Source organism: Falco biarmicus, chromosome 16 (assembly GCF_023638135.1).
Source record: "Falco biarmicus isolate bFalBia1 chromosome 16, bFalBia1.pri, whole genome shotgun sequence".
NCBI lineage: Eukaryota > Metazoa > Chordata > Aves > Falconiformes > Falconidae > Falco > Falco biarmicus.
Window position 1 is genome coordinate 5439339 of NC_079303.1, and position 25418 is coordinate 5464756.

General features: G+C 51.9%; 1 protein-coding gene across 1 annotated transcript in view; it reads left to right on the top strand.

Moving 5' to 3' along the window:
- CR1 (complement C3b/C4b receptor 1 (Knops blood group)) overlaps window positions 1–25418 on the top strand; it is an 89479-nt gene that overhangs the window by 4424 nt on the left and 59637 nt on the right. Inside the window, exons 7-24 of the mRNA XM_056361864.1 lie at window positions 161–343; window positions 905–1093; window positions 1564–1761; window positions 2774–2956; window positions 3299–3487; window positions 3776–3955; window positions 10920–11119; window positions 11372–11529; window positions 11950–11980; window positions 13680–14145; window positions 14648–14839; window positions 15495–15594; window positions 17235–17317; window positions 17812–18006; window positions 18216–18275; window positions 18398–18526; window positions 18650–18838; window positions 19144–19276. Coding sequence (XP_056217839.1) covers window positions 161–343; window positions 905–1093; window positions 1564–1761; window positions 2774–2956; window positions 3299–3487; window positions 3776–3955; window positions 10920–11119; window positions 11372–11529; window positions 11950–11980; window positions 13680–14145; window positions 14648–14839; window positions 15495–15594; window positions 17235–17317; window positions 17812–18006; window positions 18216–18275; window positions 18398–18526; window positions 18650–18838; window positions 19144–19276 — 3058 coding nt within the window. The remainder of the gene's footprint in view (window positions 1–160; window positions 344–904; window positions 1094–1563; window positions 1762–2773; window positions 2957–3298; window positions 3488–3775; window positions 3956–10919; window positions 11120–11371; window positions 11530–11949; window positions 11981–13679; window positions 14146–14647; window positions 14840–15494; window positions 15595–17234; window positions 17318–17811; window positions 18007–18215; window positions 18276–18397; window positions 18527–18649; window positions 18839–19143; window positions 19277–25418) is intronic.

Here is a 25418-nt window from a genome sequence, read left to right on the forward strand (position 1 = left end):
TGAGATATACAAAAATATCTCATCAGCCCGCTACCTTGTCATGTCATTTTCAGCCTTTTGGGTGAACACATCTTACGCTCCAAGAATGCTTTTAATACCTTCATCTCCTTCTTTGAGCCTAACTGCTGATTTCCTAAGCGATGGTGTTTCCCTGATGCAGTGATTAACTGTGAGCATCCCAGCGTGCAGAACGGGAGGCTTCTGAGTGGGTACCGGCCCGAGTACACCTTCAGAGACACCGTCGTGTTCGACTGTAACTTCCGCTACACCATTAACGGCAGCGATGCATCCATGTGCAAAGAGAATGGCCTCTGGGACCCTCCGCTGCCACGCTGCCAGCTCAGTAAGTGTGGCGGGCCTGATCCGGCAGCTTTGCTTCGTTGAAATTCCCACACATCTAAGAAAGCAGTAGGTCATGAAAGTGATGGCTCCAAGGTTTAACTTTTTGGATTTTTAATTTTTTTTTTTTTTTTTTTTGCTGATCTCACTGCAGCGCTAAGGTGACTTTAGGAATTTGTGACTTGGGGCCATGGAGACTAAAGGCTTGTCCCGTTCAAGCCGGTGAGCATTTCTCAGTAGAATTCAAAAGGAGTAAATTAACCTTTCTGTATTTAATATTTTTAAAGTTTGTTGGTAAAGCCCTAGATAATATAAACTTTATTAGAAATTACATCTCATTACAACAGTGGAAATTACCATGCAGCCCGAAATGATTCGTATGTTTTCATTTGTCTCCCTTGCATTCACTTTTCGGCGTTACTGAGCTCAGACGATTAAGTGCATCTCAGAACGAACAGTGTGAGCCCACAATTTTTACCCAGATCCAATCTCTTCCATTAAAAACCACTATAGGCCTCGCTGATGTATCACTGGCAAGGTCCCTAAATTGGTATTTTGTTTCTAGGCAGCTGTGAGGACCCTCCAGATGTGTATAATGCTGTTAAAGCAAAACTTGCCGGCAATCTCTTTCCTGCGGGGTCTGTGGTTACCTACGAGTGCAGGGAGGGCTACAAGTTCAGCCTGGGAGAAAACACGCGGCACGTTAAGTGTCTGCCGGATTTTACGTGGACTGAAATTCCACCTGCTTGTGAAAGTAAGTGTACGTTCCTTTGGCTTGCTGACCCTTGCAATTTGGCAAAATTATTCCTGAATGAAGAAACTATACGTGGTCTGCTGTTGTGCAGATCGCAGGGTCACGGAGAGAAGGGGGATGCTCTGGGTGCCCAGCGTGGCGCGTCTCTGGTCCTTGCTGTGACTCTTGAACTCCCGTGATTTATTCCCCAGCCACAGAGTTTCCTCTCTGCTTTCTAATCCCTTGAACCTGTGGGAAAAGTCATTGCAGTGCGGAGGGCCCCCTGCTCCATCCCAGGGGAGGCTGCAGTTGCAGAGTGCCTTGCAAATGCCCCATCTCTCAGGAGCGCCCAGGGGCTGTGCTGGGGCAGATTTAGTGTTGTGATGTACCTTTGATTTACAAAGCATTCATCCTTCTGTTTACCATGGTTCTGTTGTCATCCAGCTGGCTTTGCTGTGGATTCACACTTGCTGATGTTTGGCATTTCCCAGGAATCCGTTGCCCAAATCCAGACATCAGGAATGGAAGGCCCTTACACGTATGGGAAGATAAAGACAATTATGTGTATGGAGACAGACTGGAAATTATATGTAACAGTGGCTATGCTTTCAAAGGTCATAGTAAAAGTGTCGTGCTTCAGTGTACGAGTGATGGTCAGTGGGATCCAGCAGTACCAGAGTGCATTCCAGGTAGGTGAGAAGCGGTGAAGCATCTTGACTTGGTGACAGCGCAGGTTTGGGTCACTCTGTACAGCGTAGCTGTCTGCTGACATTTGCAGAAAAATCTACATGTGGCCTTAGATGATGGTAGTAGTAGCCAAGGAGAATTTTGCTCCGCAGCCGTATATCCCCAGATCTAGTCCTGATGTGTTAACTTGGAAGAAATAGGCAGCGAGAGCGCCAAATTGCTATATTGCTGAAGGATGGCTGTGGGAGAAGTACAGGGCTTTGGCAAGGGGGCTGCGCTGGTGTCTGGGGAGGTGGGATACAAAGGATTGGGTTGTGGGAGGGTTTAGAGGCTTTAGCAGGTTCCTAAAAAGCCTGGGAGACATTTACCCAGCTGGAAGGGGATGTGGTTTGTGCTGTGGATGGCAGCGGGGCTGGTTTGCTGACATGAGGCTTGGAAGCAGCGGATGTTCTCGATGCATTTCCCCTCCCAAAAGAAAATGCAACAGCATAAATAACTGATACTGCTGAAATGAGTAACCTCAGCACCACAGCAGTGTCAGCAAGCTGCTGGAGGTGGCCTGAGCCCAAAAGCTCAGGAAAACCTTGCCCAGGAGGAAAGAGCCTTCTCTACCTCACAGGGCAGCCACCAGCATCAGGGCATGGACCATTCCTTGTCCTGGCCCTAACACAGCCTGTGAGGTGCTCGGCAGCCTCCCGAGCACAGGGAAAGCAGGGGCTGCAGTCCCTGGGGTGATAACGGTGCGGGGTGCTGAGCCCTGAGGGGACGCTCGGTCAGGCATGGAGCCAGCTCTGCAGCATGTGCCTTTCCCAACAGCCTCAGGAAACCTGATTTGTAGAAGCAGAAACTCTAGACTTACAAAGTAAGGATTGAGACCTGCAGCTGGGTGACAGTCACCTTTTTTTTTTTATCCAGGATTCAGATGTTCTTGATAACTGTCTTCTCCATAGAAAGCATCTTCACTGGAGTTCTTTCTGATAATACCTGATATCCTTTATTTTCTGTTGTTTCTAGAACCTCGTTGTCCAAAGCCAGATACTGCTCATGCGAGAGAGGTTTACAAAAGCAAAAATGACTACACCACTGGGACCCAGCTGAGGCTGGCGTGTGATTCGGGCTATGTCCTTCGGGGCCAGGACCTGACCGAGTGCCAGGCTGATGAGAGCTGGGCTCCCCCGTTACCGTTCTGTGATAAAGGTGTGTGTGACTCAGCGCTGAGAGGGAATCTCGGGCATCAGCATTCAGAAACAGCATCAGTAGGTGACCTGCCTTCAGGGAAATGGGGCGATCATCACCGGCTGGTGGGCTCAAAGCGTTCAGGTGTCCTCTCTGGAAATGTGCCCCAGGTGGGAGCAGAGCGAGAAGTGGGAGCCTTGAGCTGGTGTAAGAGGCAAGAAGCCAGGCAGCAAATTGGTGTGAAGTTGTCACACTACAAACATGACGTTAACCCTTGTTCTGGTTTGCCAGAAGCAATTTCGATTCTCACCTGAATATGATAACTATGTGTTTCTTTTTGTATTAATTCCCTTTCTTCTGCAGTCTGTGACCCGCCTCCAAAAGTCACCAACGGGCAGCACTCAGGCTTGAGAAAGGAGCAGTTTCCCTACGGCACGGAGGTGACGTACAGCTGCGCGGAGGGTCTGTCCCTCATCGGGGACGACTCCATCTACTGCACCTCCGACGACGGGGTGACCCTGGCGTGGAGCGGACCTGCCCCGGAGTGCAGGGGTGAGGCGTTTCTCCCGTACGGGCTCAGACTGGAGGAGGACCTGGGTGCAATATTAGCGCTCGACGCGAGATGAAAAGCGAGCGGGGCTGCCGGGAGATCCCGCTGCTTTGGCTCGACAGCTCCGGACCGGGGCTGATCCCTGTGGAAACAGGAGAGCGCGGCTCTGCTGGGCTGATGGCCACCGGCCGGTCAGCGGAGCGGCTCTGCCCCGCCTGCCCTGGCTGCCGTTGTCCCTGGGAAGGGCAGCAGGCAAAGGCAGCGCTCCCAGCTCCGCTCTCTTCCCGCAGTGGTCCGGTGCCCCAAGCCCGCAGTCGAGAGGGGAAGGATGACGCCGCAGAGGTTCACGTTTCCCTACGGGGCGGCCGTGCGGTTCTCCTGTGACGAAGGCTTCATGCTGCACGGTGATGCTGAGAGCCGGTGCCTGGCCGACGGCGCCTGGCACCCCCCCCTGCCCACCTGCCAGCCAGGTGCGTGCCAGCCCCGGGCTGATGCCCTGCAGCTGGTCTGCACAGGCCAGGGGTGCTGCTCCTTTGAATCACCAGCAACGGGTGGGATTTGCAGGGCATTTTCTCCTCCGTCTCCTCCCCTTATGTTATTGTTTGGCATGCGTTTTTCCTTTCAGTTCGATGTTACCAACCCTCAGGACAGGATAACCTAGTGATGTATACTCGAAAACAATGGTACGAGGTGAATGAAACGCTGTCCTTCTACTGCAGAGTTGATGGCCGCCTTGTAAGGAATTCAGAAATCACCTGCTCAGCTAATGGCACTTGGACGCCAAAGCCCACATGTGTAAGTACCACGCAGGTTCTGTCTGTATCTTGTCCCGTCTCTAGCCTGGAATAGCGCTGGTCCGACTTCAGGAACGTGGATGCTTCGTTATGGTAGGGCTGGGCTGGTTGGGGGGCTGCAGGAGGAGGGGGATGCTCCACACATAGGTCCCTGCAGCAGTCTCATGCCCTCTCTCTTTGTTTTCTTAAAGAAAAAGCGTGATACATGTGAGAAGATTCTTCGAAATAGGGAGGCTTTCGAGTGTGGAGTTCCTCTGACAGAACTGAAAACTCTGCTGGAAGTGCAGAAACTGCACCTGGAGATCCAGAAACTTGAGAAGGAGCTAAAAACCCCAGTATATGGCTGACTGTTGTCACTGGTCTCATACGAACAGTCTTCTTTGCATGTTGAATAATCGTGCTGACTGAGGGTCTCTTTATGACTTTGCTGTTTGTGCTAATACTTAAGTAGCCAGAACAAATCTACCAATCAGTCAAGGACCAGTTGGTCGTATTGGGGAGTCAGAAAGTGACTTCTGGCTCATTCTGTTAGAGCTCGGTGGGGTAGGTTTGGACATCACTTTATACATTTTAAAGCTTTACATTTAGGTATGTTTGTTATACTGATGAGTGCGCAATTAGAAAGGAAGTGAGTGAGAAGTAAATTTTTGTCAGGGCTGAGCAGGCACTGTACATGAACCTGCTGAGAGCCACCAGCCTGTGTTTGCCCCACAGCTGCTGCACCCCTTCAGCTGCAAGCCAGTATAGCCCACTGCCCTGTTCATATCCATTGCATTCATTACTGTGAACAAGCACTTAACTGCCTAACTAGCTGTGACCTTTAGAGCACGCACAATGAAGAAAATGCCAAAGCCTGTCTTCTAGCAAATGGAAAATGCCAGGTTTCCATCCGAGCAGGACAGGTGTGCCTGAGGCTACGGTGGTGCCACCTGTGCATCTCTGGGTGTGCACCAAGAGTGGTTGTTGGAAAGAAAAGTGCAAAGAAAGGAATGGCCTTTTTTTTTTTTTTTCCCTTTTCCTGCAACATCTAGTAAAAGGGGAAGTGCTCTGTTGTCTGATCACAAGATGTGTGCTCAGTACTCCTTCACCACCAGATTATAATAAAGCTGCAATTGTAAAGACAGCTGTGTCTGGCTTTTAATAACCCTAGCCTATCTATTTTAAAGGAAAGAGGCGCTTCAATAACCATTGCTCCATTAGGCAGGGAGGGCTGCTATTCCCTGAGTGCAGTGCAGGGGTGTAGGGGGGGTTGCACAGCTGCCTGTCCCCCCCCACCCTGCCTGCCCCTGGGGTGAAGAGGCAAAGTAAATGGGCAGCACTGCCCAGCGCACCGACCAGCAGCTCCCTGGGCCTCAGAAATGAGGCCAGGGTGCTGCAGAGTGGTTCTAGCTGTAAAATAGCTTTGTTCCCACTGTCCCCACTGGGGAAGAAGCAGAGCAGAGCAGCGTGCCCTTCCGTGGCGCATCCTTACTGGAGAGCTCAGGGAGGGCAGCCCTCGCCTTGGGCAGGTCAGGAGGGCTGGGGGTTACAGCGGTGGCGTGGCTCGTCTGGCCTGTCCCCAACTTCCCATAGCTGCTTCCCCTTCCCTGGCAGGCTTTCGGCTGGGGGTAGCTGTCCTTCCCACGGCGCTGACCCGGCAGCTCCCAGCACCATGCCAGCGTTTCTGCACCGGCCAGGGCAGCTCCTGGCAGTGCTGGTGCTTGTGCTGCAGCCGTCTGGGAGTCTCGGTGAGTGCCGTTCCCCTGCTTGCTTTCCTTGCTTCTGTGGCTCAGCTTTGCTTATGGGTCATGTATGTAATAACCAGGTTAGTAAAATCCAGCGGCAGACCTTCCTCTGGCTGGGGTCACTGCTACCCTTTTTGTGCCTGATGTCCTGGTAAGGATGCTGCTAGCTGCCCATTTCTCCTCTCTAGCTGCACTTCTCGCAAAGAGCCACCCAGAATTCCCAGTGCTTTCCAAAATTCTTAAATTGGAGTAGGGATACCCCTGGGACCCGTGTTAAGTACAGCTGGCTCAGAGGCTCGAGCTCATCCCCGGGACAGCCCGGGGCCAGGTCCTGCGTCTGCAGAATTTCTCCTGGTCTGGATGGAGTTCAGAACCTGGGCGCAGGGAGCGCAGCACCCTTTGCCTCCATCATCCATGCGGTAGCTGAGATGTTCCCAGGGTCAGAGGATGACCTTACTGTAAGATGGGGGGAGTCAATTAGACAGGTAATAGGTTTTATGATTTAATTACGGGGGCTATAGTTAGCAGTTTGAGTGGTATCAGGACCAAGGTTGATGCTTGAGCCCTGAGGCAGCCTACAGACATGCTGAAGGCAGCTGGTCATACATCCCGCAGGCTGGCTTCAGTAGAGGAGGAGTGGGGGTTTGCTGATTATGTCTCTAGGAAGAGGAATAACTCAGTTTCTGCCTGAACATTGACAGTTCCTTTAAAAACAGGCCTTTTGAGAACCTTCTCCAGCATGCATAGCAACCCCAGCGCGTCCCTGCAAGGCATCTGCTGCCCCCAGCTGCTAGCACTGCCTTTAAACCCCTTTTTTTTTTTTAGTTCCTTTTAAATTTTTGTATTTATATTTTTCTTTTTATCTTTATTAATTTTATTTTTTTAATTTTATTTTAAATATTTAATTATTTTTTTTTTAAATTCACGGTGCTTCTCAGTCCAAATCCAAGCATTACCAACAGGGGTGCCAATAACTAAGCTGGAGCCTGGAGAAGACAGATCTGAGTACAGAGATGGTCTTTCCATGGGTGTTGGTATCAAAGGCAGCGTTGTCAGCACTGCCCCGGCACGATGCCGGCGTGGCAGCGCGTGGGGTGGGTGCTGCTGTCCCATGGTGTGAACCAGGTATGTTTTTAACAGAGGCGCACCGTGTCCTGGTGACCTGCCAGCACCCATTGCAAGCACGGGGAATCCCAGCTGCAGCTACTTTTAGTTTAATTTATTATTGCACTTTGTGACCAACCCCAAAATAATTCTCCTGGGAGATAATGTAGCTGAACAAAGAAGCTTTTCTTGGGACACTAGCGATGTGCGTGTGTGGCAGAGGTTATTTAGTTGGGGAATATTGCGAAGCTGACAGTGAGCTGCCAGCACCCTGGTGTGACTCCATCCCTGGGTGTGCAGGTAAGTCATACTGTGACCTGCTGGAGCCACTGCTAGTAGGAAAGGGCAGAAACAGCGTTGGATTGTGTGCAATGGAAGCGCTACATGCTTTGAGTCGCACTGATGACGCCTGCTCAAGCATGCTTATTGCCCCTAACCTCTCTGCCTTCACTGCTGCAGTTGTTAAACTGATTCGTCTTCTCTTACTAGAGGTGCAGTGAGCACTGGCCACTGTAGCTATGCTCGGTAAGAATACCCCTGCAAAGCCCTGTTTTTTGGTGATCCACAGAGGTTCAGTGTCCCGTCCCAGATATCACGCACGGACAGCTGAAACCTGCACAGAATTTCACCTACGGCAGCACAGCCACACTCAAGTGTGATGCAGGCTATGTCCCCGTCGGTGGCACCACGGCTGTGCGATGCCTGAGCAGTGGCAGATGGCATCCACGGGTGCCCGCCTGCACCCTCGGTATGTACAGATCTCTCTTCTCCTCACCTTCTCTCCCAGGTATAATTGGCTGCTGGTATTTTTCTAGAAGCATGGGCAGTGTTTGCAGGAGAGGGGCTGAAGGGTGGGCACCCCAGTGAGCTCTTTGGTGGCAGCATTCCCCTCTGCTCTTTCTTTGCCCCTGGGTGACATGGCCGGGCTGTCCTGGTGGGGCTGTCCCACCTTACTGCATGGTCCACCCATCGAGATGCTAAAGCATATGGGAATAAAGACTTGTTAGATTCACCGCATCCTTTGGTGAATTCATCACCGTTATTTTTTTCCATTTCAGTTTACCCTCGCCACATCCCACAGTGATGCTCAGGGTCGCTGCTCTCCCTTGCTGCTTGCTGGGGTTTCTATCCTTGCCCAGGGGGCAGGCTGGGCTCCCCCAGAGGCTCAGCTTCATCCCCAGTGAGTCTCTGGGGAAGATCTTCCAGCTCTGAGGGTCCGTGTTGTCCCCTGCTCTGGCACCAGGTCACTGTCCCTACCCTCCGGCTGTTGACCACGCGGACCGAAACCCTCAGCGCGAGTTTCCAGTTGGAACAATCGTGACCTACTTCTGCAGATCCGGGTACACTTTGCTCCCCGAAGTATCTCCGATAACGACTTGTCTTAAAAATTTCACATGGTCCGTAATCCCAAAGCTCTGCCAGAGTAAGTCTGCCATTTCCTTGGCTTTGCCAACAAAGCACGAATTTAATGATGTGGAGATAGTGCTGCTTGCCACGAGGACCGTGTTGAGCAGTGCTTTGGCTCTCACTAATAATAATTTTGCTGTTCGAAGGGTAGCGAGGGTGAAAGGAAACAGCTGCAACTCACATTGATGATTTATCTGTTCAAACAATGGTGCAGCAATGCAGCCCGTAACATACCATCGCTTCAGCACAGTTCATAGCTAATCACAGGGCTTGGCTCATTCTGCCTTCCAAAATAAATGGTTGTTATCACATAATTACCATCCCTCAGTGTGCCAGGTCTGGTTAGAGTTGTCTGTCAGCATTAACAGGCAGCCTGGCAAGTTTTCTGGGTCAGCAAGCCACCACGGTGGGAAAACACTCGCTGTGTGACTGTCTCCTGCTCTCCCCTTCTGACCCAAACCGCAGAAGCTCTTTCTGATGTTGGTGTTCCTCAGAGGTGCAGTGTCCCAGCCCGGCAATCCAGCACGGGAGAGAGATCACCCCCAGGAAAGCCGAATACACCTTTGGGCACCAGGCAGAATTTCAGTGCGAGCCTGGCTACGTGCTAAGGGGCAGCCAGAGGGTCCAGTGCTGGTCCGACGGGACGTGGAGACCGCCGGTGCCGTACTGCGACAGCGGTGAGTGTGAACGGCGTGGGCACGGCGGGTGCTGGGAATTGCATCTCTGCAGCGGGTAGGAAGAGCAGGAAGAAAACTGCATAACCTGAGCATCACTTCTCAGAGAAGGTGGTGGGAAGAGAAGGGGTCCAAGTGACAGCATTGAACCGCTTTGATGTTTTCATCTTCTATCGGAACTGAAATTGGTTACATGTGTTGAGTAATGGGACTTGCAGCCCTTTCTCAGAGGACTGTTCAAGGGGGTTATGAGACCCACAATTCCCTGACCCTGTTTATAAGCAGGGTCAGTTCTCATGGAAAAGAGGAGGGGAGAAGGGAAGGGCTGATGGGAGGGGATGGAGGCACATGTGGCAGTACTGGCCGTGCTGTGCCGGCAGGTCGCTGTGGTTAGCTGGGCCAGTCTGGGAACTGGGAACAGTGAGGAGGACTTTTGAGGAGAGCAGCCTTAAGTATAAACGTTGGGAACTGGCTTCTGTTATATCCCTGCACTACCATCCCTCTGACTGAACGAAGAAAATCTTAATTTTTCCTCTCTCTGTTCTGTCATAGTTTGTGGTCCGCCTCCAAAAGTCACCAACGGGCAGCACTCGGGCTCGAGAAAGGAGCAGTTCCCCTACGGCTTAGAAGTCAAGTACAGCTGCGCGGAGGGTCTGTCCCTCATCGGGGACGACTCCATCTACTGCACCTCCGACGACGGGGTGACCCTGGCGTGGAGCGGACCTGCCCCGGAGTGCAGGGGTGAGGCGTTTCTCCCGTACGGGCTCAGACTGGAGGAGGACCTGGGTGCAATATTAGCGCTCGACGCGAGATGAAAAGCGAGCGGGGCTGCTGGGAGATCCCGCTGCTTTGGCTCGACAGCTCCGGACCGGGGCTGATCCCTGTGGAAACAGGAGAGCGCGGCTCTGCTGGGCTGATGGCCACCGGCCGGTCAGCGGAGCGGCTCTGCCCCGCCTGCCCTGGCTGCCGTTGTCCCTGGGAAGGGCAGCAGGCAAAGGCAGCGCTCCCAGCTCCGCTCTCTTCCCGCAGTGGTCCGGTGCCCCAAGCCCGCAGTCGAGAGGGGAAGGATGACGCCGCAGAGGTTCACGTTTCCCTACGGGGCGGCCGTGCGGTTCTCCTGTGACGAAGGCTTCATGCTGCACGGTGATGCTGAGAGCCGGTGCCTGGCCGACGGCGCCTGGCACCCCCCCCCTGCCCACCTGCCAGCCAGGTGCGTGCCAGCCCCGGGCACAGTCAGCGGCCCTGTGACGGTGCAGGGAGGTTGGGGTGCAGCACTGTGTAGCTGTCTGTCCTTGGGGCTCCCTTAGTGCCTTCCCCTCTTTGTAGAAGAAAAAACTTCCAAAGCTGATGCTTACTAGGGAATAGCTGAATTTTTCTCGATGGTGCCGTGTAAAGGAGGCTCACAGACAGGTCAGGAGACACCATCGTTACTCTTCAGCACACGTTCTTACTGACAAGTGTTGGTTCCACAGACTCTTACGAATGGATGTCTGAACCGAGATGCTCTCAGAAAACAGCAAGTGTGTAACACCTCTCAGAGGCTGCTCTGACCTTCACCCTCCCCTCTTGAAGGGCTTGGGGAAGTAACTTTGCTTTAGTGTTTGGTTTCACAGCTCCCCAGACTAAAGTTCACCTGCACTGGCTCATTTTTCACAAACTTGGTAGGTTTTTCTCCCTCCATCATGCTGACCCGCTTGCTGAGCTGCCTTCTGCTCTGGGTTTTCCTTTCAGTTCTGTGTCCACAACCACAAGTGGCTAATGGAAAGCTGAAAAGCCCTTCGGATACTAAAATGTGGTACCAACCAAATGCGACAGTTACTTTTGAATGCCTTGATGGGTACCACTTTTCAGACGATGGAGACGTGTCTTTAGATGGCTCCAGGACAGCCACATGCTTGCCGGATGGCAACTGGACACCATTGCCCAAGTGTGTAAGTACCATAGTCTAGCTGAGTACCTGGATGGATGTTGTCTGACTTCTAATAAGAAAAATAACTGCTTAAACTTTTTAAAAGCTTCTGCTTTGGGGTACCGATGAGGGATGCAGTCTGTGTTGGGGGCAGTGCATGGCGAGTGGGGCAGATCGGACTCAAAGCTGAGGAGTGGGTGGCTCTCCACCTGCTGCAGTGCAACCTTACATGCCTTTTTCTGGGGTTTGTTTGTTTTGTTTTGTTTTTTAACAGAAGAAAGAAGGTGATGCTGATGTGTGCGAAGAGATTAATCATATTAAAACAGTCTTTGAATGTGGTGTGCCTATAGCAGAAGTGAAAACCCTGCTGGAAATACAAAAACTCTTCCTGGAGATTAAAAAGCTGAAGGTGGAACTAGAAGGCCTGGACGAGTGAGTCCTGTAACACACCGTAACGAGCACTTTTCCTTTGATGAACATGCAGTTTGTGTAGTTGCAATATCTATAAGAAGGTTCTCGGTGAGTTTACGGTTCATGCTTGCATGCCTATAGCCAGAGGAACAATAACCAGTGTTTGGGAGACTGCTTTTGCCGTGCTGGATGCTAGAGCATAGAGGGCTCTTTGCTCTTTTCCTTGAATCTGACAAGCCTGATTCGCTATTTAACAAATGTATTGTTTCACATTATGTATTAGGAAGCACAGTAAGAGATTAAATAGAGCTTCTCCGAGTCACTGCACAAACCATGCTAAGCCGAGGGAAGGGGCACTGACGTCCGTACAAGTAAACTTCTAGCTGAGACACATGTCCAGCGGTTCTGTCTGAAGGTGCTTTTGCTGTAATCTTCCGGCAGGTGGTTTGCACACATGCTGCACCCTCTGCCGGTACTGAACTCAGCCTGTCATAGCATTAGCAGATTTTTTTCTATCTAGAAATAGTAGTGAAGTGAGCATTTAGCTATGGGATTTCCTGTAATCTAGCTCGTGATTGCTCTTCATCTGGTTAAGGGTGGTTACATAGAAGAAGTGCATTTGTAAAGGCTTCTATTACCATTTTTTTTTTTTTAATCCCTGGATTCAAAAGAGGCAACAGGTTTCTGGCTCAGCAATCTCTCTTGGTGTCATCTTCCACGTCCCTATTTCTGGCAAGCAAATGCTAAGAGTAGATGTTGTATGTTTAAGTGTACAGAATCAGAGGGCAAAGATTATTCTTATTGCTTAATAAATGATGATCAGTTTATGTCACCCTGTGGTGCAGCCCTTCCCTGCAGGATTACAATAAAGATGGAGGTATAACCTGGGTTATCTCTTAATCTGTCATGTTGGCTGTAAATTAGGCAGATTTCCAGTTCCAATGATGGTTCTGATGGAGAGCTGAGTCCCAGCAGCCTGGGCTGGTCCTCAGGGTGCTCAGGGAGCTGCTGGTGCCTGGGCTCCGTGGGAGAAGGGAGAGCATTCACCTCCTGCACGAGTGATTTACAGCAGTGTATCATTGCCAGATGCTTGGTGTTATGAGTTGTTAGAGTTGCTTTAAATGTTACTAGAACCTAAAGCACCACACCCAAGGAAGAGATTGTGTCTCCCATCTTCACGCAGAAAGATGCTTTGGTAACACATCCTGTGTTTCACCACAACCTGGTGAGGATCTCTGCAATGAGAGGCGCTCCGACCCACTCCTGTCCTCCCTGTACCACGAGGAGAGCAGGGCTGCACCTTCCTGGTGTGGCACCTCGCTTCCCTCCGCGTTGAGCTCACCTGGGGCTGCAAACAGAAAGTGCCTTATCTCCCTGTGCCAGGCTCGAAACCCATAAGCATGAATAAGAGCTGGGTGTTACGTCCCACATGTACCAAGGAGCGTGCATTAGTAGTCCTGACTGATGTCAGCCGGGATATTTCAGAGCATTAGTCAGTACACAGATGTACTGGCTCACACTCACACCCATTCCTAATTACAAATAAATCAGGCAATCCAGAAAAAATTAACAAGCAATAAGGAAAATACTATTAGCTTTTGTTTCGCTAATTCTGCTTGTGGAAAAACTGTTTGCATTACCTGCCAGCAAATGAGTAGGCATTTTCCTATCCTGGATACGTCCTGGGGCTGAGTGGGAGTCTTTTCTGCTCTGGTAGCATATGGTTTTGGTAAAACTGTGCTAGGCAGTGCTCACTGCCCACCTCGGGTCAAATAAAAGGGTTGAGTTACTCCCCCATCCCTTATAGTTGGGCAGGAGGACTGGGAGGCTTTACCTGAGCATAGGGATGACAGTTGTCCCCCACCCCCGCTGCTCTCAGTGTCCCCACTGGCGGTTTCAGCTCCATGGTTCTGGAAAGATTTCCAATTTCCAAAGTTTGGCTGAGTCTGCTGCATCTCCTCCCAGCTTCAGAAACAGTCCCCTGGAGCCAATGGTGCTCCACAGAAGAGCACAGCAACTGCAGCAATGAAGCCTGGAGGACCAGGACAGGGGAAGCACCCAGGCACTCCAAGTTGCGGGGCACCCGCCAGGGCACGGGGGTCTGGTCACCCCGTGATGTTCCTGGCCTTGCTGGGGCTCCTAGGCATGCCTGTGGCTCACGGTGAGTACAGGGGCATGGGATGGGGGCCGGGGGGAGGGTCAGGTTGGGGACCAGCGAGACCTGCTTGATTCTCACTTTGCTCTTGGGGGCTGGTGGGGTGATACCACCCTCCTCCCTCAAGCCTGGACACCCATCGCTTGATGCTCTCATGGATGCAGCTCTGCTCGGTGTCTTTGCCCAGAGGGGAAGGCTGGGCCAGCCCAGCCACCCTCCTGGGATGCTCACTGGGGCTGGTGAAGGAGCCAGGGGATGGGGTCCTCACTCAAGGACATCTTCTCCTGTCACAGGTGACTGTGGGCCCCCACCTCACATGACCTACTCCAGACCATCCAGCGACGAGCCCACCAGCATCTTCCCCGTTGGATCCACGGTGATGTACATGTGCATCGAAGGCGCCATCAAAATCCCCGGGAAGGTGGACACGGTGAAGTGCCTGCCCGGTTCACGCTGGTCAAGACTGTCCGAGCCCTGCGGCTGTAAATACCTCCTTTCTCTGAAGCACAGCTCCCTTGCCTGTAAAATTTCTGTCCCTTACGGTGGCTGCTCTGCAATGGCCCCTCCTGACACCGTACGAACCCGCTTCCCTTGGCGGCTGCTCGTCAGAGCTGCTGAGGGGTGCAGGGTCCGTGCCTGTCGGCAAGGGGCTCAGTTGGACGGAGCCCAGGATGCTTCCATGCCTCCCGACCCCGGGCTGGCAGGAGCTGTGGAAGCTGCAGCATGCAATGCCCCACCGCACACGCATGCAGCTGCTGATTTCCTACTAAGAGCTTTGCCCACACGGTTAATGCATCATCACCTGCACTTTGCCAAAGATGCATTTGGCAGAGTAGCAGCCTGGTAAGAAAACAGAAGTAATTTGTGATGAACGTGAGGAGCTTTCCAAAAGCGCTGTAGCGAGAGCATTTCTGTGATTGTGAGGTTTATTTTGCATGCCTCCCGGCGGGCGGCTCTTCTAGACCCACTTTTCTTGACTTCCAGGGAGCTGTGGTGCCCCGACAAGGTTGCGGTTTGCTGCTCTGTCCAAGACGGACGCGAGGATTAATTTCTTTCCCGTTGGGACCAACGTGAGCTACGTCTGCCGCCCTGGCTACGAGAACACCTCGGAAAGCTCCCCCACCAGCACTTGCCTTGAAAACCTGACATGGTCCGAAGCTGCTGAGCTGTGCAGGAGTGAGTATCTCGGCTCTGCTCTCTCTGCTTGCCAAAAAGCAGGTCAGGTAGCTGCTCCAGCCCACGTGCTGAAATGCAGCCTGGTTGTCTTCCCAACAGCTACATGCTCAGTACAAAATAAGGTGGATATTTCTTGGATATAAGACTGAACAGCAGCAGTATCAATAATGTTCCTTGTTTGCCGCTGGCATAAACAGATTTGTTTGGATTTTCAGGTTAGGCAGTATGTTTGATTCTGGACACAGCATATGCACAGGACAAATGGCAGTTTTCAATTCTAGTGCTGAGCTTCAAAATGAAGACAAAGCATGTATCTTGGTGAAATCCATGGAATATGGATTGTAGGATCCATATGTAAGATGATGTGGCAGCAATACATTTTTCACAGTCAGGTTACTGCCAATCTATTGAGATGGAAAAATCTGCAACTGTTCCCCTCTGCCCTCCTGCGAGGTGCTTACTGCTGGGGAGCACTTACAGGGACCCACACCTTCACCTGCGGCCGATTCTGGCTCCTGCCAGCTCCATTGTGACACGCGTGGAGTAAGACGCTTTGGTACCTTTGGGTACAACCCTCTAAGCCTGTCCCTTATTTAGACTTTTTTATTTCTCCATCCCCATGTGTTCTGCTAATGCTGGTCTCGTTCCCTGGCAGGGAGATCCTGCGGTGACCCGGGAGCGCTGCCCGCGGGCAGGATGGTCGTTCTTACAGATTTGCAGTTTGGTGCAAGAGTGAAGGTGTTTTGCGAGGACGGGTGAGTGGCGGGGCATGCCCCCAGCTCCGGTACACCGCTGCTGCTGCTGGAATACAGACTGCGATCCAGTGCAACGAGCTTGTGGGCACAGGCTGGGCTGCTATTTCACAGTATACCACTCCTACAGCGTTGCTCTGACTGCAGAGCGTGTGGCTGCTTTTCGTACTTGAATTACAGCTTTGGGCTGGGAAGGAATAAGACACAGCTGGAGGGAAGGGACTAGAGTCTGAGTTTATGGCTGCTTTTTCCTTCAGGAGTCGCCCAAAGGAAACTGAACTGCCCCAGGGTATATATCCCAGCAGGGCTGGTTGTACAGTCAGTTTGCAACGATAGACTTCAAAACAAGTTACTTAAAATGCTTCATCTTAACATATTTGAGATATATTAAATAATAAGGCTTTATGGTGGATTTTTTTAAATTCAGTGATGTTCAGCTGGAAAAGGGCACTGAAGCACACTTTCCATCTCAGTGAGCTGACTCATGCCTTCTGCCTGCTTCCAATATGCAGTGGACTGACCTGCAAAATTAAACTCTTGTAACTCCAGCTAGTGTTCCTCCCTCCCGAGCAGGAACTGACTGGCATCATCTGCCTTGTTCTGCCAGTCTTCACAGCTGTTCAAACATAACAGAGGTTTTTTTTTCTCCAGATGTTCCCTTAGGATGGACTTTAGGGAAATGACAGCATGTCCCACCCTTTTGGCCTTCAGCTAATTTTTGGAGATATACATCAGGGTGGAGGGATAATGTTACCTATCTAAGCAGGATTGGATACTATCAATCATGTCCAAATGATGATTTTTTTTTTGAACAGGAGGGTGTAATTCAGAGATTGGGGAAGGTGTCAGTCCTGTCAGAACAAGATGTAACCATTTTAGTGAAACATAGCTGCCTCTTGCCTCTCGCTGGTCCCTGCTGCATGTAGTGGATGCATTTGAATGTTTGCAGAGAGCAGCTGAGAAGGTAATGCCAGCACGCTGCTGGCACTTGCTTTTCTGGGAAAGCTTTAGCAACACAGCTACACCCTTACAACCCAAAAGCAACGTGCTAGGGAGGAGGTGGCACTGAAGGACACCTGGCACCCCACCCTCTACCACCAGCACAAGGGACTTCAGCAGATCCAGCTGACCAGCCTCGGTAACGCAGCATCGCTGCGAAGCGCAGGGGCTGAGCCACAGCCTTTCGAGATGCTGCGTGTGCTCAGGAGGGAGCTCCTCACCTGCCACCTCACCCGGGTGCCAGCAGCCTGCAGCCCAGCACCGTTCTCTGCCGGGAAGCAGGCAGTGAGAAATAGTCTCTGGGTCAGTAGATCCAAGCATCCGTGTGGGAATCCACAGCTAGCCTCAGCGCTGCGTGGCATCCAGTGCGTGCGCTGCTAGCCACCTGCTGCTGCTTCTCCTGCCTTTGCAATGGAAGATGCGCTCTGCAGCGAGGCAAAGGAGAGAATCAAAGCAGATTAACAAGGATCCTGGCAGAGGGCAAGGTGAAGGAGCTCTCCTGTTAACCAGCGTGTATCTGCACATCTGCTCGCTTTAAAACTGCCTTTTCTATGCTGCTGATCACGCTGGTACCGGGAGGGGAAATTGTTTTCAGTTCCTGGCTAGTTACACATTTTTTTCTTTTCATGTCTATTTTCACTTAGGTACAAATTAGATGGGAGTCATTTCATCCAGTGTCAGCTTAAAGGAAATGATGTTGAATGGAGTAAACTTCCAACTTGCAAACGTAAGATTAATCCAACCTTACTTTTGACTTTGCTCCAGTAGATCCTGCATCCTGACCTCTAGTCTAACCTGCCTTCACACCCCTGTTTTTGTTGGTGGTGTGTGGCAGATCTGTCACCGACACTGCAGCTGAGAAACACCCATTTGGCTGCTGGTGCTGTATTTCAGCAGTTTTGTTCCCACAAGATCAACATATTTTCTCATGACTTTAAGTTTGCAGTGGAGATGATGGGGTGAGATTTCAAGGGATCATGAGCCAGGGCATGGCAAGTTCATTTTCTGTGAGCCTTGGAGTGAGGGGGAGAAAGACATGACAGCAGGAACACTTAAGAAACAAGAGAGAGAATCGAGACAGAAGGCAGGGCTATTTACCTGTCCTCAGTTGTCCAGAAAGTTTATTGCCTTCAGGAATCCTAGGTGGACCCAGGAAACATTTTGCATTTTCATTATTACTGAAACTTTTAGCAATACCCATGTCGATCTTCTTTCCTGCAGTAATTACCTGCTCTTCACCTCCTCAAATTAGCAACGGAAAGCATGATGGTGAAGGTGTAGAAAAATTCGCTTACAACACAACCGTGACTTACAGCTGTGAGTCTGGCTTCCAGCTCGTTGGAAATGTAAGCATCCGTTGCACGAGTGTGGACAAAACAAACGGAGTCTGGAGCGGAGCTGCGCCTGAATGCAAAGGTGGTTTCATCTGAATTTAATGTTTATTTTTAGTATTTAGTATGCACCGGCCTAAAATATTATGATTGCTTAGTACAGGACATGTCAGGTGTAAGTCATACTGCAGTTTTAAAAAGAAAAAGTGCAGTGCTGCTACAGTGAGTAAGGAATGAACCGTCTGTGCGGGAAAAGCATAGTGCTCCTAGCAATACCTGCTCTTTACACCCTAGAGAAAAGGACATCTGTCAAACAAGGAGCAAAAGAAATGGAAAGGAGTCCTGTTCCCCAAAGTGAGTCAAAATGATTCTATATTGAATCAAGTCCCACGCTTCCCAACTGAATTTGCTCCTTATCACATTTCTATCAAAAAATCCATTTAATGAATTTCACACCGTGATTTTCATTCTTTCAGGATCCCGTGGAAATGGCATCCAGCTATCTAAGAAGGCTTTGACCTGGGAAATGAAGCTCAGCCTTTATAAAAAGGCACTCCAAAATACCATCTCCTTCTCCCATTCTTCTTCCATCTCCAAGACACCAGGTCAGTCCTGGAGGCTCATTTGGAGCCAAGGGGAACTCATCAATGGGACTCCCTGCTTACTCCCAGTCCCATACCTGGAGTTTTCTTTCCGCCCCCCCCCCCCCCCCCCATGTTTCTCAACAGTGTCCAGGAATTGTGCTACCTCAGCCTTCAGATTTGTTCTACCTCTGTACAAAACCCAAAGCTACTATTCTCCTGGGACCAGCCAAGCATTCATGTGTCTTCCAAAGTACATGGGGATCTCTGGCATCCTCCCCCAAGCTGGCTGCTTTGAAAACTTAAAACGGTCCAAAGTTGCATCATTTTGTGGAAGTGAGTGATTCTTTTTTTTTTTTTTTTTTGTTGTTGTAGTCTTTTCTTCTATAATTTTTCTCTGTATAATTTGTATTTTTCACTGGTTGGGCATCTGGTTCAAAGCTCGGGTTTGACTGTACTGACCTCCTCCTCTTACAAAAGCTTTGCTTTTTATGAAACGTATTTTCATTTATCAATTGTTTCCTTGCCATCGTGCTACTACAGGTTCCATTTAACTCAATTTTTGCCACATTGAAAAGCAAGAGATACCTTTGTACCACGTAACCTTCAGAGTGCTGGGGCTTCTGTCCCCATTCCGACAGCGAGGTCACTAATGCTGATCTTGTTCCACATCAGTGAGGTCGTGGGCAGCCAGAAGGAGCTGGACATGGCAGAAGTGCTGCTACAACAGGTTCCCCACCCGCTGCAAAAGATTATTTTACCCATAACGAAAGGGTGAGTGTCAGCTGTGTTGGAAACTATGTCTGAGAGGGAACTAGAAGCATTTAATTGTAAGCAATAAAGGCAAAACGCTCACCAGAGGGTCTCGCTACCCAGCTGGAGGCTGGTGAAAAGCACTTCTCTGGTGTCAGGGTCAAGCTGGACTCCCCCATCCCTGAGCCACGTCTCTTGGGTCAACAGCAGAAAAATTGTCACTCCTGTGGTGTGGTGGGTTTTGTTCGTGAATCTGCACAGCCTAGGGCTGTAACATGAACGTGATGAGGCTGGTGGTTAAGTCCAGGTCCAGAAATGCCCCCATGTATGTCCAGCGTGGCCAGGAGGGATTTTCCCCATTGCGCCATCATTTCTCAAAGGTGGGGTTTGTTCCAACCTGCTAGCATTGCCAGGCTGGTGGCTGGGACCAAAAGCCCAAGGTATTTGACTGGACTGCTAAAGAAAGAATCCAAGAATCCCTAGTGGGGCTAAAGGTGGGTAACGGGGCTGCATGGTTGGGCGCTTGTGGAAGTGTCTGTAGGAAAGATGTGGCAGCGGTGTCAGTGTATGAAAAGGGCTCCAAGAAGGGTTTTGCAGGCTTTAAAGGAAATATTTGGTGATGTTGTGCCCTCAGTAGGAGCAAATGAAGGCTAGAAGCATCCTAGATGATACAACATGGAAGGAAAGGGGAAAACTTCATCCTTTGTTTCTGCCTAGAAGTTTCTACTCGGCTCTATTATCTAGTGTCAGAATGAAGATTGAGTTAAAGATCTCTTCCTGTTGGCTTTTCTTTCTTTTACTCTTGTCATACTTGGCACATCTTAAGGAGATCGTGTCAAAGCAGCAGCTTGACATGCAGCCTCAAGTGTGGGAAATGCCATTTTGCATTGTGCTTCAGGAATTTGGCTCCGCTGCCCCAAAACTTGGGTCCTGTAAGACCAGCCCCTCGGTGCCAGAAGGCTGGAGCACGGGATGAGGTGGGGGGAAAAGGAACAACACCTGAAACCAGCCTTGAGGCTTTGAAGAAGGAATTGATTTGGGCCTTTCTGCAGTGCAATGCTAAAATTCACCCCAGACTGGGTGGGTTTTCAAAAATCTGAGCAAGAATCTTCTAATAGAAAACTTAACTCTCTTTGAAACTACAGCTGGCCCAGTCTTTGCCTGGGTGTTTCCTTCCCCCAGGCTGTGTGTACATCCCATGGGAAGCATGGTGGGAAGTGCATGGGAAGATTTATCTGTAGCTTTGAAGCAGTTTATCTGTGATGGGGCTGCTCTCCTTCAGTGACACCATGACCAAGGGACCCCCCTGTGGACGAAACCCTGGCAGGTGGCATTTGCACTTCCCTTGCATAGTTGCAACAACAACTGTTGTGTGCTGCTCTTCCCGTCATCTCACTGCAGATGTAGACAAGGCACGCGGTGAAATGGGATCCCACCGATCTAAGTATATCGTTATCTTTTAAAGAGAATTAGCGCTGTAAGCAGGAGGCGTGCAGGAGGGCGCCACGTTCTGTTCCTGAGGCGCCCCACGCAATGGTTGTACTTGTTAGGACTCTTACACTTTATAACAAAGAATAAGCTCGATCAGGTCTGCCCCACCTTACATGTACAAAATATATATTTTTAATTGTGAGATGTTTTAATGTTCCAAGAAATAGATTGAAAATTACTTACACAAAAGTTGGGTAATTCCCATAGCTGCTTCTCCCATCTGATTTTTACCTTTTTCAGCAATTTTCTCCTTACACCCTGAATCCAATTATAATTCCTTACTGATCAGGCCAGCCTTTTTTCAGGCTGGGGGTGGGAAGCTGCAGTTTCTCAGAACCGCCTCAGGCTTTCTGCAGAATTGCTGACAGAACTCGGTTATGTCACAACCAGTTTGACTCGGTGTTTCCACAACCACAGATTTCCTTTTTTGCTAGCAACACGGAGCTGCTGGCAAAGCAATCCCTGTAAATAGACTCCCCGGACGGACGGACTGTCGGAGACCCCCACCGCCCCGCTGAGCTGCTCCCTCCGCACCCCAGGAATCTCTGGCTGCAGCCTGGGCCAGTGACAGATACGCCCACGGCAGCTGCCAGCGGGGTTGTGCCAACAGCAAAATACCGACTTCCCCGTCTTGCAAAACTGTAAACTTATTTTAGGAAATCATCCTGCTTTGCACACTAAACGGAATGACAATCTTTCTATCTTCAGTACTTTAAGCACTTGATTTAGCAAAAGCTTTTTTTTTGTATCAGACACAAGTTCTTTGCAGTTTGTATTTCTGCTCAGACTACATGAAAGATAACAGCCACGCATGGTCTGGCTATATCTGCTCATCTCCTGCTGTAACGGAGCTACTTCTGCCTTGCAGACAGAGGAAGGCAGCTCTGCAACGCTGCAGGCTGTGAGCACAGGCTACATGCAGACACAGAGGAGTAACTGCTAAGTGCACTCTCCGGTGCTGTCCCAGTGCAACAGAGGGACTGGAAATGTCAAGTCTACGGTGTTGGCTGCTCACCACCTTTGTCCTATACCGAATGCTAAAGCTCCCAAAGCCTTTCTGGGATTTTATTTTCATTTAGTAATAAATGATAATCATTTATAAAGGATAACCTGTGAATTCAGCTGCCTGCTGTTCCCTTTTCTTATTTTGTGCTCTTTTCAAGAAGGTATCTGCTTTTAGGTACAGCTTGGCAATATTCAGATTTGATCAGTTCTTTATCAGCATTCCTATTTATTTTCTCAATGGCTTCCTATGCACATTTAACTTGGTTTTTTTTTAAAAAAAAAAAACAAACAACCACAACAGGAAAGAAAGAAAGAAAGGAAGGAAACGTATGCGGTAATGTTTGGGAATGTGTTTCTAGTAAGTGGTCTGAAAATGAAAGCTGAAGCGATGGCAATTGGCCTTCATCCTATTTGGCCAGCCTGGTCCTGAGCTCTGCAGCCCCTCTGCTCCGGCTCCCAGCTCAGCCCGCCGGCGCCTGGGGTCGGTCCCAGCAAGGCTCTGGGAGCTGTGGGCCACATCCCAGGCTGCTGCCCTGCGCGGGGGTGGCAGGAGCTCGTGGGAGCGGGCAGGGAGCCGAGGCCAGGTTTCCATGGAAAGCCCAAGAGCAGCTCTGGCAGGTCAACCCCTGGTATTGCTGGAAACATCATGCTGTTCCAGTGGGAGCCTGGCAGCGTAGGGGCATGGAGCAGCATGGGTCAGGCTCCTCGCTCTACGTGCTTCCACTTCGGCCGTTGCCATCTGCTTGGCCTGATTTCTGCAGCACGGGGAAGGGATGTTGGAGCAAGATAAAGCAGAGCCCCCCCGGCAGCTCCAGCTGAGCAGGCGCAGAATGGCTATCGCAGGGCTCAGCTGCTGGGGCAGCTCCTCAGCGGGAGGTTTCGGTGCCTGGTCAGTTACTGGGGCAATACAGGGCAAACTGGGACAGCAGATGTGGGTGGCAGAGAGACAGGGGACGGGTGGTCTGAGCCTGGTGGTCTCGGCAGGTAGAGGTGCCTCTTGCTTTCCTAGGCAGCCTGGTTCAAGGGGTTAGCAAGGACACCCTGTTAGCAAGGGGGTGTCACAGAGTTGAATCTACAGCAGTTGGTTCTTCCGATGCACGGGTGAACAGAGGAGACTCGACATTAAAAGAAGTCTTTGCCAAAACCTTCTCAACACCTTGCAGGCCCGTGCTGAGCTCGCTGCTGTGAGCTATTACAAGACAACTCCTCAGCATTTAAAGCATTATCTTTTTTTCCCTGTTAGCAACTTTCTTTTGAATTTTGCAGCTACCACCCCAATTCAGACCTGAGAGGGGCAGTGACCTATAAAAATATGTGGCTCAGATATCACCACCTAATTTGTCAATGTGTTCACAAGTATTTCAAAGGAATGTGTTATCGAAGCTGCTTGATTCCCTCCCTTAAGAAAACACCTCTTGGCCTCATTGCAAATGCTTTTGTTACTTACATCTGCTTGGAACTTAAATTGTATTGGAAAACAAAATGGGGGGAGGGGGGTGGGGGTGATTTTGAGCTTCTTAGTGGAAACGTTACTCTTTCCTGGATAACAAGGGCAGGCTGCTGCTGGCTGCCCTTTCCTCAGGGTGGGGTGACACATCCTGGCAGTATCATCGCCTCAGCCTTTCCTTTGGCTCTTCCCGCATCCCCAGACAGCGATCCCAGAGCAGCCCTGCTTTCCCCCGTGGGCACAGAGCCCAGGCCATGCCCGAGGACACCCCTGAGCCTCGGCAGGCAGCACAGCCTCTCGTTCGAGGAGTTTTGTGTTTAACTAGGAGAGTTACAGTGGCAATGTTGGTATCCCCATTGCCCTGTCTTGTGCGCAGGTGTTGGCAGAAGCAGCTCAATTAGCAGCTTTGAGGTGGGTCTGATTTACAGCCCCCTGGGCTCCTGTGCACCCCGCGGGCTGGAGGGGGGCCCTCGGCTTCTTCTCTTCTTGTAGGAAAACCTCCCTTCACCCAGGTCTCCTCCTAGGGACGGGCAGGTGACGTTTGAAGGCAGTTTGAGGGGGCCTGGCAGGGGGTTGGTGCCCCCGTGCTGGGCTCCCTGGGCCCGATGCTGTCAGAGAGGGCAGGAGGCGCCCATGAAGGCGCAGCTCTCGTCCCTGCACGCAGCAGGGCCAGCGCTGGGGCACCCATGGGACCTGCTGTACGCTCCTGGTGTGGGGCGTGCTGCAGGGTTCACCGCTGGAGCGGGCAAGACCCATGTGCTGCCCTTTTTGTGGTTTATTTTGGTTTATTTTATTTGAGGTTTTATATATATCTATATAATTATTATTTATTTTATTTTAAACTGTATTTTCTATTTCATTTTATTTTCCTTTGGGGCTTGATAGCTTTGGAGAGCAGGGTGTCTTTCCTGGAAGGTGCAGAGAAGAGACTTGCACAGGAGCGACTGAGGCCGCGGGTGTGCTCCACAGAGCCTCGCTGCATCCCCCCCCCGCTGCATCCCCCCCCCCCCGCTGCATCCCCCCCCGATGCATCCCCCCCCCGATGCATCCCCCCGGCGCTGCATCCCCCCTGCTGCATCCCCCCCGCTGCATCCCCCCCCCGCTGCATCCCCCCCCCGCTGCATCCCCCCCCGATGCATCCCCCCCTACGATGCATCCCCCCCGCGCTGCATCCCCCCCCCGCTGCATCCCCCCCGCTGCATCCCCCCCCGCTGCATCCCCCCCCGCTGCATCCCCCCCCGCTGCATCCTCCCCCCGCTGCACCCCCCCGCTATGCATCCCCCCCGCTGCATCCCCCCACGATGCATCCCCCCACGATGCATCCCCCCCGCTATGCATCCCCCCCGCTATGCATCCCCCCCGCTGCACCCCCCCACGATGCATCCCCCCCCGCTGCATCCCCCTCGCTGCATCCCCCCCCGCTGCATCCCCCCCGCTGCATCCCCCCCCCCGCTGCATCCCCCCGCTATGCATCCCCCCCGCTGCATCCCCCCCGCTGCATCCCCCCCCGCTGCATCCTCCCCCCGCTGCACCCCCCCGCTATGCATCCCCCCCGCTGCATCCCCCACGATGCATCCCCCCACGATGCATCCCCCCCACGATGCATCCCCCCCGCTATGCATCCCCCCCGCTGCAATCCCCCACGATGCATCCCCCCCCCGATGCATCCCCCCCGCTGCATCCCCCCCCGCTGCATCCTCCCCCCGCTGCACCCCCCCCGCTGCATCCCCCCCCGCTGCATCCCCCCCGCTGCATCCCCCCCCCGCTGCATCCCCCACGATGCATCCCCCCCGCTATGCATCCCCCCCGCTGCATCCCCCCCGATGCATCCCCCCACGATGCATCCCCCCCACGATGCATCCCCCCCGCTATGCATCCCCCCCGCTGCATCCCCCCCGCTGCATCCCCCCCCGCTGCATCCCCCCCCGCTGCATCCTCCCCCCGCTGCACCCCCCCGCTATGCATCCCCCACGATGCATCCCCCACGATGCATCCCCCCACGATGCATCCCCCCCACGATGCATCCCCCCCGCTATGCATCCCCCCCGCTGCATCCCCCCCCGCTGCATCCCCCCCACGATGCATCCCCCCCGCTGCATCCCCCCCCGCTGCATCCTCCCCCCGCTGCACCCCCCCGCTATGCATCCCCCCCGCTGCATCCCCCCCCGCTGCATCCCCCCCACGATGCATCCCCCCCGCTGCATCCCCCCCGCTGCATCC